Here is a 15,605-nt window from a genome sequence, read left to right as displayed (position 1 = left end):
TGTCAGTCTGACTCCTGGTCAGATTAAAAAGCTACGATCAAATTCAGCAAAGAACTGTGGAATGAAAATATCACTAAAGAAAGATCAGGTTAGAGGTGGTCAAAATAAACTATCATTGTTAGAACGTCACCTCAGACATTTCAATAACGCCAAAAAAAAAATCAAAAACAGGCGTTAAACTCAATCTTTCTGCTGTTGCAGTTAAAGAATCAGTTAAAACAGGCGGTATATTTCCACTTCTTGCAGCTATACCAGCGTTAATAGCCGCTGCAGCCCCGGATGTTGGTAAAGCAGCTGACTTGGTGATGTTGAAACTGATGCTGGGATGATATTTAAGAAAGCAACAGGACAAGGATTTAAAAAAGACGCGGTCGGGGTCTAAGATTGTCAGCGACCCCTTATCGATATAGAAAACGCCTGAGACTTCCAGGAACAGTTCGTTAATTCTTTCGATGTCAAATTTTGGTTTACTTGATGCTGCTAAACAATTAAATATCAAAAATTTCAGATGTGATTTTAAGCGTGATCAATTATCAAAACAACCAAACAATATAGAAACCGGTATCATTAATCTCGATAATAGTTCCGGTCCTGGTACTCATTAGCTTGCATGCGTGATTGATCCACGTGGACTTATTTATTTTGATTCTTATGGGTTGGCTCCACCAAAAGAATTTATAAATTATGTAAACACAATAAAACAAACTCCAGTCTGGTATTCAACATTACCAACACAAACTATAACCTATCCGACAATATGTGGCCGTGCAGTAATTTCTGTACTCGACTGAGTGTCATCAAAATTACCACCTCATGAAGTCGTGCATTTTACAAGTAGACGCGTCGTTTTAAACAGATCATAAAGTATAATGGTAGGCACTTACGAAAGATCTTCATCTAAACTAAAACAAGATACGGACGAAATAACTCATAAAAATATATGCAAACAGAATATTGATGAAATATCTGAATTATTAAATCTTGCATATGAAGATCCAAACGAAGTGGTTGTATTTCAAGATAAGCAAGGAAAATTAAAACCCAGCAACCGTTGCTTGAAATATATTATCGTTAAAATTAACGGAGTAACTGAAAATAGCATAGCTGTGTTTGATAATAATGGAACAATTAAACCCGGTGTTATTATGTCAACGATATTAGATAATATTCGTGGTCGAGTAAAAAAATCCGGTGATACAATGACTGGTTCTCTCGATATGTCTAATAATAAAATTACCAGCTTTGGAGAACCAGAATCAGATAATGACGCTATCGTTGATGTTCGTTAGTTTCAGTTAATAATGATTGTACTATTCATGTCAACACACTTTTAGGTTTCCGTAAAAGAATTATTGGGATAGTTGACGACTTTTTACGAAAACCACCAACCATCGTTATTGATCTCTATGATTTTTTTTTTACCGACAATGTAGTATATATAGTATCGTCTGGACAAGCATTATGGTAACCACTTAAAAAATCCATTAAACATCGCGCTGAGGTTACTGATATATACAGGCTCTCAGTACTTGGCGTTGTTACATTTACAATATCTACCACAATTTCACGGCGTTATCCACTGACTCCGTTTGGTGGATCTCCTGGATTTATGTCAGTGATGTTGGAGCAAAACGACGAGGAAACATTTATTGTGGAACCCGGAAAAAAAATCTTGGCTTGATATATCATTGGTGTCTTGAATTAGTTACAAGAGTTGACAAATTCCCATCTACTTAAAATATAATGAACCTTCCGATCAACGTTCAACGTGCAACGCAACATTACAAATATAATCAAGCACGTGCATTGCAAACAAAATAAATATCGTTGACGAATATACACTAAAAGTAAAAGAAATATCGCAGACATGTAGTTGTTGTTGACATAATCGTGTATTCGGCGTCTGCTGCTATTGCTGCAACCGGTGTTTTATTCTTAACAATAGCACCATCGCTAGTGATGGCACCAACAGTTGTAACAATGTGTGTTTCAGCTGCAACAACAATTGCTGGCCTTCTTAATATCATCGCAAAAAAAATATGAACGTGTACAAACACATAATTACATGAGCACACAGTAAGACTATGTGCAGCTACGTTAGCATACTCCAAATTATTAGTGATGGGAAAATATTAGATTTCGAGTTCACGGAGATGATTATAATTTACAAAGAAATAATTACTCTGATAGAATCCGCTCCTGATTTAGAAAATCCTCTTTAAATAACGTCAACTCCGAACGAATTAGGAATGGCGTTAATACAATTATAAAACAACGATTATATCAGTGAGTCCAACTAATCTAGAATTTATTGTTAACTTTCCTACTGCAATTCCAGCGAAATAAATAGAGCTAGCACAATTACAAGTATATTACAGCTGGCCGTATATCAGATCAAAATCATTCGGTGGATTACCAGCAAATAATTCGGTTGCATTTGCCAATAAAATAAAGATGATGGCACTCCCTATTGGCAAGTTGTCGGAATTCCTACAGGTAATTATCAAATCGAACCAATGAATGATGAATTCCAGCGCAGTTTATAATCAAAAATAGTTATAACGGTTCTTGAACCAACATTATAAGCTATGATAGAAATACATTCACAAGATGATGTTGTAGATATTTATGAATCATCAATGAGATCTGTTTTAGGAAGGCTTGAGGTTCCTCCCGAATATAAAAACCACCAGAACAAAACTTAAATGAATTCCTTACAAATGAATGTTTTATATAAGAATTCCAAATTATCGAGAAAAGGAATCTCCGTTAAACCCTTATCTTTAACATCACTATCCTTTTTCTACGGTAAGATCAGTAGAAGGATTTTATGCTGTTAATGAAAAAATATTCAAATCATTAACTAATAAAATTAGAAATGAACATGTCTGCATCATTAGTAAATCTATTTAAAATTAAATTCAGGAGTATCCTAATGACCATCTAAAAAAGAAAATCATTGGAACAATACAACATTTAAATCAAGTTGTATCAGACCTTGACTATATTAATCAAAAACGTGTTGAGCATATAAGTAAGGCAGATATTGCAATACAACACTATAATATAAAATAAACTTATAAGGAAATATTTCTCGATTATTATAGATTAACTGAAGAAGCATGTTGAAATCTCATGATAATAACGATTATCCACAAACTGTAGAGTACATGGAAAAAAGCTATTGTACCTAACACATGCACGAGGTACTTGCGGTGTAAATAACTTCAGATATTGAGTCCTTGCTGGGCCTAATTGATGTTTCAATATCAATTTGATAGCTTGCAGTTAATCTCGTATGCGACGTAATTGATGTCAGCTATCAAATTGATATTGAAAAATCCAATCAGGCCCAGCAAGGATATATTCTGTATTCATTTACACCGCAAGTACCTCGTGCATGTTTTATCGTACAATAGCCTATTTTTCCTGTTTATCTAAGTTGTCATAATCCGTTATTATCAAGAATAAATCCGTTATTATCAAGAATAAATTTCAAACCTACTGACCACTTACTTGATTTAAGAAATAATAATCTTAATATAAACCTCAACGTAAAATCATAAAACTTCACGTTCTTGAGATTATAGCGGAATGATTTTTTTACTGATTCTCCGTAAATAGTACGTAGAATAAAGAAATGGGGTAATAGGTACAGGACAGTGTAATCAAAAATAGAAATAATAAAATATTACATAATAATAAAATTATTTTTTGGACAAAGTCAATGATAAATCTAGTCACGACATTGACCATATCTTTCATTTTCACTACTTTCACTTTTAAAATCCCCTTTACTACTTTCACTTTCACATTCATTAATAACTTTGTAATTGTTATCTAATATAAACTTATTAAACTGCCTCACGCACGTGCCTATCGTAATTTTTTTCCTTTGGTATTCCTTAGCTAATTCTGATCTCATTTCTCAATCACGTTTGAGAGAGATACGAATTTTGTAACTTCCGTATCATTCACAGTAGCCAAAGATTGGAACATACATTGTTGGATCTGTTTTATAAATCTATACTCCGCTGGTTTTGTATATCTATCTTCCATTTCGTTCCTTCAAATTCACAAATATGTTTTTTCTGGATCAAGTTCAATTTTTGTGCCGTCTTTTTTTTAATTTTTAATTGCAGAAATTCGTAATTCATTATAATATATTTAGATGGAATTTTTAACAGAAAATAAACCGAAGCATGATAAGCGGTTATCATTCATTGTGACACTTCACATATTACCCTTTGTGACCTTCCATACACTCCTTTTTGAGAACTTTCTAATGGTCTTCTTTACACCCCAAGAGACTTTTCTTATTGGCTGACGTTCTTTCTGAATGTTTTTGTGTGGGATACCCTTCAGTGAGATTGACAGCTCACATCACGCTTTGGTTTATTTTTGGAGGGCCTCAGACTGCATAGACACCCACCCACCCACCCACCCCCCGCAGCGAATTCCTAAAGGAAACGAAATTTTAGATAGTCAGAGGGTTGTCTAAGCTTTTCAATTTCATGTACACCGTCATAATATCAATCATCGGGGAGAGTACAAAACACGCTCACCACGCCACCGTCAAAGTCCGGTCATGAGATTCGAACGGCAACACTCGAGTATGAGAATCAGCCGCGCTACCACTGCGCTATGTTCTATTCTTACTGATATATGTTTCATAAATCTGTATGAAGTTAGCATGTTTGGTTTCCTACAAATAACCACGGCATGAATTTATTTTCCAGAACGCATCATTAAAATAATGATATAGTGTATATATTTCTGCGTTTATCTAAGTCTGGTTACAAATACACATGTTTCTGAATTAAAGAAAGATCTAGAAATTACTGAAATGTACTGATTCTCCGTAAATAAAGAAATGGGGTAATAGGTACACAACAGTGTAATCAAAAATAGAAATAATAAAATATTACATAATAATAAAATTAAATTTTTGGACAAAGTCAAGGATAAATCTAGTCACGACATTGACCATATCTTTCATTTTCACTATTTTCACTTTCAAAATCCCCTTTACTACTTTCACTTTCACATTCATTAATAACTTTGTAATTGTTATCTAGCATAAACTTATTCAACTGCCTCAAGCACGTGCCTATCGTAATTATTTTCTATTGGTATTCCTTAGCTAATTCTGATCTCAATTTCTCAACCACGTTTCAGAAACATACGAATTTTGTTAACTTCTTTAGTCAAAGATTGGAACATACACTGTTGGATCTGTTTTATAAATCTATACTCCGCTGGTTGTGTATATCTATCTTCCAATTTCGTTCCTTCAAATTCACAAATATTTTTTTTCTGGATCAAGTTCAGTTTTTATGCCGTCTTTATTAATTTTTAATTGCAGAAATTCGTAATTCATTATAATATGTTAAAATGGAATTTGTAACAGAAAATAAACCGAAGCATGATGAGCGGTTATCATTGATCGTGGCAGTTCATATTACCCTTTGTGACCTTCCATACGGTCCTTTTTGAGAGCTTTCTTATGGTCTTCTTTACACCCCACGAGGCTTTTCTTTTTGGCTGACATTCTTTCTCATTGTTTTTGTGTGGTGTACCCTTAAGTGAGATTGAGAGCTCACATCACGCTACGGTTTATTTTTGGAGGGCTCCAGACTGCATAGACACGCCCCCCCCTCCCCCCAGCGAATTAGAAAACGAAACGAAATTTTAGAGAGTCAGAGGGTTGTCTAAGGTTTTCAATTTCATGTACACTGACATAATATCAACCCTCGGGGAGATTACAAAACACGCTCACCACGCCACCGTCGAAGTCCAGTCATGAGATTCAAACGGCAACACTCGAGTATGAGAATTAACCGCGCTACCACTGCGCTGTGTTCTATTCTTACTGATATATGTTTCAGAAATCTTTATGAAGTTAGTATGTTGGGTTTCCTACTTATGTTCCAGAACACATCGTATTAAAATAATGATATAGTGTATATATTTCTGCCTTTATCTAAGTCTGGTTACAAATACACATGTTTCTGAATTAAAGAAAGATCTAGAAATTACTGAAATGTATTGATTATAAGCGGGTGTGTGTGGCCTGATTTCTGCCTTGATTGTGTCGATAAGTTAGAAAGTGCAGATATCCTCCTACTAATATGAACTATTATAAAATTATATTACTCCACTGATAGTAATTATCACACATATGGTTATTAATTAGTTGCGACGACAAAAAAATCTTAAGCTCTACCGGATAAAGAGATGCAACATATTTATCTCCTTTCTTGAGGTCAATCACTTAGCAACAAGCAAGGTAACTACTGAATAACTCTGCCGAAGAGAGGTTTAGCTTGACAGAGCTATCTCCCTTCAACAATAATACAATCTTTCGTTTTGTTTATATTTCTTAGAGAAAGCAGATCTGGTAATATTATTTGAGAAGCGCTGAACCAAAGCCATGTAAATAGTAAAATATTTGCCAGTTGCATTCATTGAATGAAATATTATTTTTTCACCAGTTTCTACATTTTTAAATACAGCTGCTCTGGCGATATTACTACTACGGACAGTATTTCCAAATTTAAAATTTTGGCTCTGTGTAATGGGTCGTAAATTATCTAAAGAGTTATTAAGTTTTTCTCCATTAATATGATTGATCACAAAACCATCTTCTATTAACCCCCAGAAACATTCGTACACGAATTTGTGATAAAGATATATTTTATTCCACCCGATACTGAATATGAGATAACCTGTATTAGTGACATTACCAACTGGTTATTTTAGTCGACAGTTCCTGATTACACGATCACGAGATGACTCGTAATTCTTGGTGATAGGTTGTGTCACAAATTCTTTTTGCTACATTTATATATAAGATTATTTGTATAAATGATTATTTGTATAAAAAAATTCATTTTGAAAATCTGTGTTTAATGGGGTCGATGCACATACTCTGCAAAATATTCATCAGACTTGACGTAGTGGGGATATGGATATGATTATGTTTAAAAACTTCTTTTCAAAAGCACAATCTATCCCACGCGGATTTATAACAATAAATTTGCATGATCCTCGATCACGATATCGTATAGGCCTTTATAAAATATTTGGATAAAAAGACAGCAGCAGAAAAGTTGCGACCACAAATAAGTGTCACGGTGAGTAAACAAAATTTAGAAAAGCACAAACGACAAAGATAGAATAACCCGATTAGAGAAAATCTCGGTAAGTTAGACGCTTGGGTTTGACGTTATTGACCTTACATTTTTCGTTTCGTAAGAAACTTTATTTTTCAGATATGGACCTTCCAGCAAGTGGTCTGTTCACCTGTTCACCCTTCTGCTGCTACTACTGCTACTACTACTACTACTACTACTACTACTAATAATAATAATAATAATACTAATAATAATAATAATAATAAAACAATAATGATAATAATAATAATAATAATATATGGCTCAACGGGAGGATAGAGAAATCAACATTTAGAATCAGTGTTAGCATATTTGTCACAATCATTGGTATTATACAAATTACATTCATGGATTCATTCTTTGAATGCAGTATGGTTGCAAATTGTGCTACTTACTCGAAGTAGTAGATCCTAAACAGTTAGTTCCATTACAAAGCTCATACTCAAATGGATCACCAATACAGTAATGCCCATAGAGAGTCGGTGGCGGATTATCGCACTTTCGATATCTTTTCGTTAGTCCTACACCACACTGTGAGCTGCACTGGCCCCATCCCTCCCAGGCAGACCAGCCACCGTGATCTGAGAAAAGACAGACTCAGAATCAAAATCTCATATTGTTATGTATTCTGTTTTGTTGTTCGCTTAGATGAATTGCATGTAATCCGTCCACCAGATTAATCATTTTCATAAGTATATCAATATTGCTAACGCTTGAAAGGTACCATGTTGATCTACAAGTGTTGTGTTGCAAGTAGCAATCATATTTGTGTCTTTACTGATGAGTACCTGTAGCATTCGGACAAAATATGCATATTGCATAGATTAGTGAAAAGATTATGTATTTCTCAAGTAGCTCTATCCAGAAAATATCAATACCTTTCGCTGATAATGACTTTTTTAACTGCATCAAACCTATTTACAGATATGTCTCTATGAATACCCTATTATGCAGAATAATGACATATCAGATAAATATGAAATGTTTCATTATGTCTAATAATTTAACAGTTCAATTGAAATGTCTGATCAGACTATTTCATTGTTATGATGGAAGATAATTATCCGCGTCAATCAGTGACCGGAATTAGTGTATGTTACTAAAACAATAGTGTAATTTGGTTTTATTTCACCACTGAAATCAGTTTTACATTCTTCGTCCACATAGTGGTATAGATTACTGGAAATCTCGAGAAAATAAGTAACTAGATCAAATTATATAACAATTGTAATGAGTATATGCTCTTAAAATGAGTACCAGGAAAGAGTAAACGACACCAATCTTTGTAAATGTTAAAAAATATTTTATTTTCCTGGAATACAAAGTGAAAATGAGAAGAAAAAAGAACTTACGGAAAAAGATCCAAAAATTACAGACACAAGTCATAGTAATTTAAAGTCCTCAATACAATTCAGCAAAAGACCAGAAAGAATTCAAAACAATGAATGCGATGATGTATCTGTGGTAGTTTACGTGTAAACAGTCTTTTGTTGAGTCAGAGTAAATACATTGCAAGGTTTAAATTCACAATAAATTCCAATGATTATTTCTATCCATGAATTTCATCACAGCACATTTGTATTTCTAGGGAAGATATTCACTTGAATTGAATAATTTGAAAATAATACATTTTCCATCCCAAAATGAAATACTGGACACAACATAAAAGACACCTTAAATGTGCTAGTCTTAGACAAAACAAGATAGCCACTATCGCTTAACAGGCCTGAAGCAGCTGTTCCGTCTTTAGTGCCGTTTTAATGATATTTGTGCTTGTTGCCTGTCTTCATCTACGTTATTGTGTTCATTATGTATTGGCTGTTCAATTCGTATGTGTTTCTATCTCCCTGTTTTGGAAATGAGAACAATTAGACTTTTTCTCAGCTGTCTTGCTCCACTGTTTTTGAACAAACCGCCATCACGCCAGTCAACCCGTTTATGCTACGATGGACCCTCATTAATTGCTTTAAATCATCACTCCTTGGCTCTCCACACTACATTGTACTCTAGACTAAACTAACTGGGACTACATTCATCATTACCTAAATGTAAACAGAAGCGAAAAAAGAAACGTTGTTTCAAAGCTGGCCGGCGTAGAACAGGAAGAAGAATTCCAGTTATCTCCCCTATTTCGGCTCAACAATTTTAAAAAATTCGACCGTTAATTTAGATAACCTAATTCAACTCCCTATTAATTCGTCAACCTTTGTGTCAACTATCCAAAAGATACCTCTGCGTATTACATTATTCAATGCCCAGTCAGTAAGACCACCGGAAAAGCGCACAGAAATAGTTAATTTTTTCAACGACCAGAATATTGACGTCTTTTTCCTGACAGAAACATGGCTAAAAACATCAGGCGATGAGCCCAATTGTGCGGATGTAACACCCACTAGTTACTCCATCAAGTCGTTCCCCCGTAACTCTCGCGGAGGTGGAACTGCTGTCATCACAAAGAACTCCATGATCAAACGTCTTAACCACACCACAACATTCAATTTCGACCACACATCGTTTGAACTAGTCCAAACCACACTCACACTGGAGCAAAGGTCAGTCCATTTTTTCTGCCTATACCGCCCTCCTCCTAGTAGAAAAAACAACCTGGCCGACTCTCTTTTTTGGAGCAGTTTCCTTATCCTTATAGGTGGCAACCTGATTATTCTTGGAGATTTCAACTTTCACTTTGACTGTCCAGGAAACTCAAATACACCAAAACTCATAGATTCCATTAATGTTTTCAACTTCAAACAGTCAGTTAACACACCCACCCATAAACATGGTCACATTTTAGACTGGATTTTTCATAGACCTTATGATAACATTCTACGGTCTTCCCTGGTATCCCATGACCTTGCATCAGATCACCTCTGCATTATATGCCATCTTGACGTATCATTCCCTAACCCTCCACCTTTATCTGCTACTAAGAGAAACCTCCGTATGAAAAATTGAACCAAACTAATGCACGACATCCAAGCAAACCTAACAACTTGCTTACCTCCTACAGCAGAACAACTCGATAACTGCCTACGTTCATTGCTCGACAAACATGCCCAGCTATAAAGTGCAGAGTATCAATTCAAGAGTGTCCTCCATGGTATAACAGTGTTAGAGACCAGCTTCGCACTGCTAAAAGAGACCGCCGTACGCCTGAGAGGCTCTGGCTTTCCAGAAGACTCACTATTCATAAGCAAATATATGAAGCCGCTAAGAAGAATGTCACAATTATAATCCATGCAGCAAAATCAGCCCACTACACAACTAAGATCATGGAAAGCTTCAGCTGCAAAGAGCTCTTCAAGATTACTAACAAGCTAATGTCAAGGAACAAATGTACACCACTTCCAACTACCTTCTCTCCAGTCGACCTTCCGGACATGTTTGCAAATTTCTTCCGTGACAAAGTACAAACCATTAGAGGTAAGCTTGACACCACAATTTCAATTGACTCGTCGTCACCATACAGTTGGGATACAGAATCTGAGCGGCAACCATTAGCAGCATTTTAACCTGTCTCTATGGATTTCGTACGTACAATCCTGATGAAGAGTGCACCAAAGTCATGTGAACTTGATCCAATTCCAATATCACTGCTGCTTGAGTGCTTAGATCCAGTATTGCCTTCACTAATTAATGTTATTAATACATCTCTCTCATCAGGGGAATTCCCATCATTTTTCAAAACTGCCATTGTAAAGCCTCTGCTGAAGAAACCAACACTAGACCATAACTATATAAAGAACTACCGCCCAGTTTCTAATCTCCCATTCATATCAAACATCTCAGAAAAGGTTGTTCTATCCCAGATTGTATCACATCTGAATTCAAACAGTCTCTTTAGCAATGTATAATCTGCATATCGCCCTTGCCACAGTACTGAAACTACTCTTCTAAATGTAGTTAATGACATTCTCTCTGCTTTGGATAGCGGAAAGATTACAGTCATCACCCTCCTTGATTTGTCTGCAGCATTTGACACAATAGACCATGATATATTACTTTACCGTCTCCAGCATGTATTTAGCATTCACGATACAGCCTTACTGTGGTTCAAGTTCTACTTTGTCAACAGGACGCAAATTGTATCTGCAAATGGAATATACTCAAGCCCAGTTGATCTATGTTGTGGTGTTACAAAGGGGTCTGTTCTTGGACCTGTTCTCTTCATTCTATACACTCAATCGCTCTCAAGTGTCATAAATCATCATCCAGTATCTTACCAATTGTATGCTGATGACACCCAAATATACAAATCTGGCCACCCAACTGATGTTGATGCTACCATCCAAGGTGTAGGGAGGTGTATTTCTGATGTGAAATCATGGATGACATGTAACAAGCTGCAGATGAATGATGGCAAAACAAAGGCCATTCTGATCACAACATAAAGACTTTCTCATTCACATCCTTTACCTAAAACAATAAACATCAGCAACACCAACATTAAATTCACACAATCAGTACGAAACCTAGGTGTTACTTTGGACAGTACTCTCACATTGCACCAACATATCATGAACATATGCAAGGCTGCATATCTTGAGCTGAGACGCATCAGCTCACTTCGCAAATATCTTTCAGTTGATGCCACTAAAACACTTGTGTGTTCATTAGTACTTTCAAGACTGGACTAATGTAACTCAATTATGTCTGGTTCATTTCAATATCTACTCCAGAAACTTCAAAAAGTTCAAACCACAGCTGCTCGAATCATACTTAGAATACCACAATCAGAGCATACCTCCCCGCTGCTCTGTACCCTACACTGGTTATCCATTTGATCCAGAATCAAACACAAAATTTGTTCTCTGTGCTACGTTTCACTGTCGGACTCTAGTCCAACATACCTATCCGACCTCACCCATGTGTACATACCAGGAAGATACTTACGCTCCTCTTCTGACAATCGTATACTCATTATTCACACTATGAAAACAAAGTCATATGGACAGCGTTCTTTTGCATACCAGGGCCTTATTTCGACTGCAAAAACAAACTTAAAGACCTAATAATTTTTTTTATGTTTTCTATTTGTATGGTGTTTGTTTTTGTAATCATATCATTATACGTTTTTAATCTTATAGGTGTTGTCTAATGTTGCAAACCGATTAGAGCTTCTAAAGATTAGGCGCTATGCAAAGTCCTCATTATTATTATTATTATTATTATTATTATCAAAGGACAATTAAACAAACCGTTCAGTTACAAGATTATATAGTTTTCTATTTGACCTCAGATCACAATCAGCAATTGCTAAGAATCCAACAACTTTACCTGATGGAAAATAAGCTTTTAAAATGATCATGACGTTTGCAAAATTCAAAGCATAACCTGGACTATTTAGGAAATTCCAAACCTACATAAAGACCCAAATAAGTATATGTATTTCCGTCAATACTAATTCTGATTTTAATCCCATATAATGTATGCAATGTATTAGTTTTTTACTCAGAACAAAACAAAAATCGATCAATTTGGGTCAAACAGAAACTCAGTTTTGGACATGGTCAAGTCCAAGTTTCCATGTTACATTACAATAGAATTTGATAAAATAAAAAATAAAGTAAAACTAACTAACAAAGAAAGCATATTATGCTTGAGATTTACCATACATGGTTTGACAGTGTCAAAACATATTGATGATTTTAATAGATTTATGTTGTTTCCTTTGATTTCACTTTTCAAGCAAAATGATAGCCTTGGTCATTCAGCCTACTTCAACTTGTATTATTATGCAATTAGGGTGAAGTTAAATGAAAACAATGTAGCCCAAATTTGGGGAGAAGATTGTCTTGAATAAAGGCGAATACAATTCATTATGAAATCACATTAATCCAGATTACATCATTGATAGACAATACGCTCACATTTATGTCACATACAAACTAAACCAGTTTTACTCTATACAAGCATATCATCTTTTTACGTCACATACATATTATGACATTACAATCTCAGTGATGTTAACACTTTTCCAAGGTATGAAATAACAACTTCTCTTCCTGATCTAAATATATCGGATGGGTCTTTTAGTTAAATTGGTTTCAATTTCGCCGTCATTATACTGGCAATGCTGACCTAAATGAGTGACTAAAACCAATATTGGCGAACCGAAAATGCTCTCAGACAGAACAACATGAAAGAGCCACGGTACTCCACAAGATGGACTGTTGAAATTATATTTATATAATATTTTGGTTGCGGAAGTTTGGTAGCGGAAGCGGAAGTTTGGTAGCGGAAGTTTGGTAGCGGAAGTTTACTTAATGATCTAGCAAATACAGTGTATTCAGGTGCATGGGGTTCCACGAATATTATTGTTGTGCATGATTCAAACTATTATGTTTTGAAAGATTGGTATTGCATAATTAAATGATATGTTGCATTTGCCGTGAAATTATCTACATTACTATTTGCTTGTCACGTAGTGATCAATAATTCTTGAATATGATTTCTTTACTATGTGTAAAGCGATGGGTTGCAGTTAAAGAGCGGGGAGCTAGAGAGTGACCGTATAAAATGTTGTCCTAATTGTAAGTTAACAAATCGGAGGAACCAAAAGAGTTTAAATGTTTGAGCGTTGGATCAGACTGTACACCTGTGATCCTTGTAAGCATGCCCAAGATAAGGGCTAACTGAGAAAATATCTAGCCTATGTTATCCGATCTTCATATATTTTAATAAGATATGCCAACTTAGAAACACATAAAATAAGACAAAATATTTTTGATGCAATTAACATACATGTTTATATTATTCGATGCTGAGGATACTGTAGTTTACATAAAACCGAACGTTACATATCTTTGATTCAGCCACATGTTTTGATGAGAACTTTGATAACAATGCAAGTAATCAAACACTAAATGACAGTAAACGTAATAGGAAGAATATATAAAAATTTTAACTCATCTTTAAACAACCGACATACTGCACAAATAATGCATGTTGGCAATGTTGCTTTCATTCTCCGTCAAACATGTAACTATCATAATTTGTTCAAACTCTTTAAATTTTTCAAATGGACAAATCGTCTTTGATTCTTGATTGTAGAGCGCCTCACCATCCACCATCACTTAAAACAACCCTAATTATATTAGCAGTATACCGATATTATTACAACTATTGATGTGGCTTTATTTGCAACTGGGGGTAATTTTTCAAATACTAGGTTTAATTGTCCCAAAGCTGAAGTTTGCCTCTTTTTATTTGGTTAATGCCCCCTCCAGTTGACAATGTAAATATACATTCTCTCTTTTGATACTGCAAATTAATTCTGACTTTATACTTTTACCTTTGTTTGTTCCAAGTTATTAAAAAGCCTTTAAGTAACATATGTTTCTTATTGTTCTTTCCAAGTCTTTTTTTGTCTATTTTACAAAATATTCTAGTATATTTAAGTAGCGTATTTCGTATAGTTATATTTATATCACCATGACATACTTCTTACTTAGATACTTATATATTAATCGCGCTGTCATTGTCATAAGGACACGGGTGAGGCAAGGCCCACTTTCACTCACCTACTGATGTGAGACTATAGTGGTGGTTTTGTTACGTTTTCGTTTAATTTATTTTGCCAATCAGCTGAGTGTGTTTGAAACTAGATCCTTGCCATGTCACCAATCATAACCCCGTCACAAATCATAAGCACTTTAGTCAATCCTGTGACAGTAATCCCTTTGTTACTACCAAAGAGTTGTAATACACGGAGGAAACCTGCTCACAAAATTGATACATCACTTATCATTAAGTAAAATGTGTGATATATATCGTACGCTGTGCAAATATTTAGTATTCGGACGTAGCATCTACACTTGTAGCATTATTTAGTACATATGAATTGGTTTCATTGCATATTTATCCAATTTATGAAGGAAACGACCTAGTTGGAATTTGACAGAATGATATTTGTAAATTTCTCTACAGCTACATATAGTTTCCTTATCATGCCCTAGGGCGCTTACTACTGATTCAAGGACACGAGAACTTGGTGTAATGTCTGTTTGAACGTTATTAACAAAATTGTATACAAATCTGATTAAACTTGTGGTACTAAGATATATATCTGGCGTCTTAAGTTTGTCTTAAGAATAAATGTTTCATTATTTTTCTGACCTGGACATGATCGCAAGAAGCATGACATGTGTAGAGTAGCATTTCCAGGACAAGGAGCTCCGCCGTTGGATGGGTACGGGTTTGAACATGTTCTGTAGGCTGATTCAAACCCAAGGCCACAAGTAGTGCTACAAGTAGTCCAGCTTGACCAGGTGCTCCAACCACCGTCAACTTATAATAAAAGTTATTAACATCGTGTAAAGTGTACGTGATAATAATTATTAATTTTATATATATATATATATATATATATATATATATATATATATATATATATATATATATATATATATATACAAGAACTATAATTCC

At 34.9% G+C, this 15,605-nt stretch overlaps 1 protein-coding gene across 3 annotated transcripts in view; it reads right to left on the bottom strand.

Moving 5' to 3' along the window:
- The window catches only part of LOC149777711 (properdin-like), an 84,018-nt gene that overhangs the window by 58,624 nt on the left and 9,789 nt on the right, over nucleotides 1-15,605 (bottom strand). For all 3 annotated transcript variants that reach the window (XM_089938764.1, XM_089938763.1, XM_089938765.1), the window contains 2 exons: nucleotides 15,294-15,464; nucleotides 7,571-7,756 (listed from right to left, as the gene is read on the bottom strand). In XM_089938764.1, coding sequence (XP_089794890.1) covers nucleotides 7,571-7,756; nucleotides 15,294-15,464 — 357 coding nt within the window. The remainder of the gene's footprint in view (nucleotides 1-7,570; nucleotides 7,757-15,293; nucleotides 15,465-15,605) is intronic.

Source organism: Sinohyriopsis cumingii, chromosome 17 (genome assembly GCF_028554795.1).
Source record: "Sinohyriopsis cumingii isolate HCF-2022 chromosome 17, ASM2855479v2, whole genome shotgun sequence".
Lineage (NCBI taxonomy): Eukaryota > Metazoa > Mollusca > Bivalvia > Unionida > Unionidae > Sinohyriopsis > Sinohyriopsis cumingii.
This window is presented reverse-complemented; position numbering and strand designations above follow the sequence as displayed.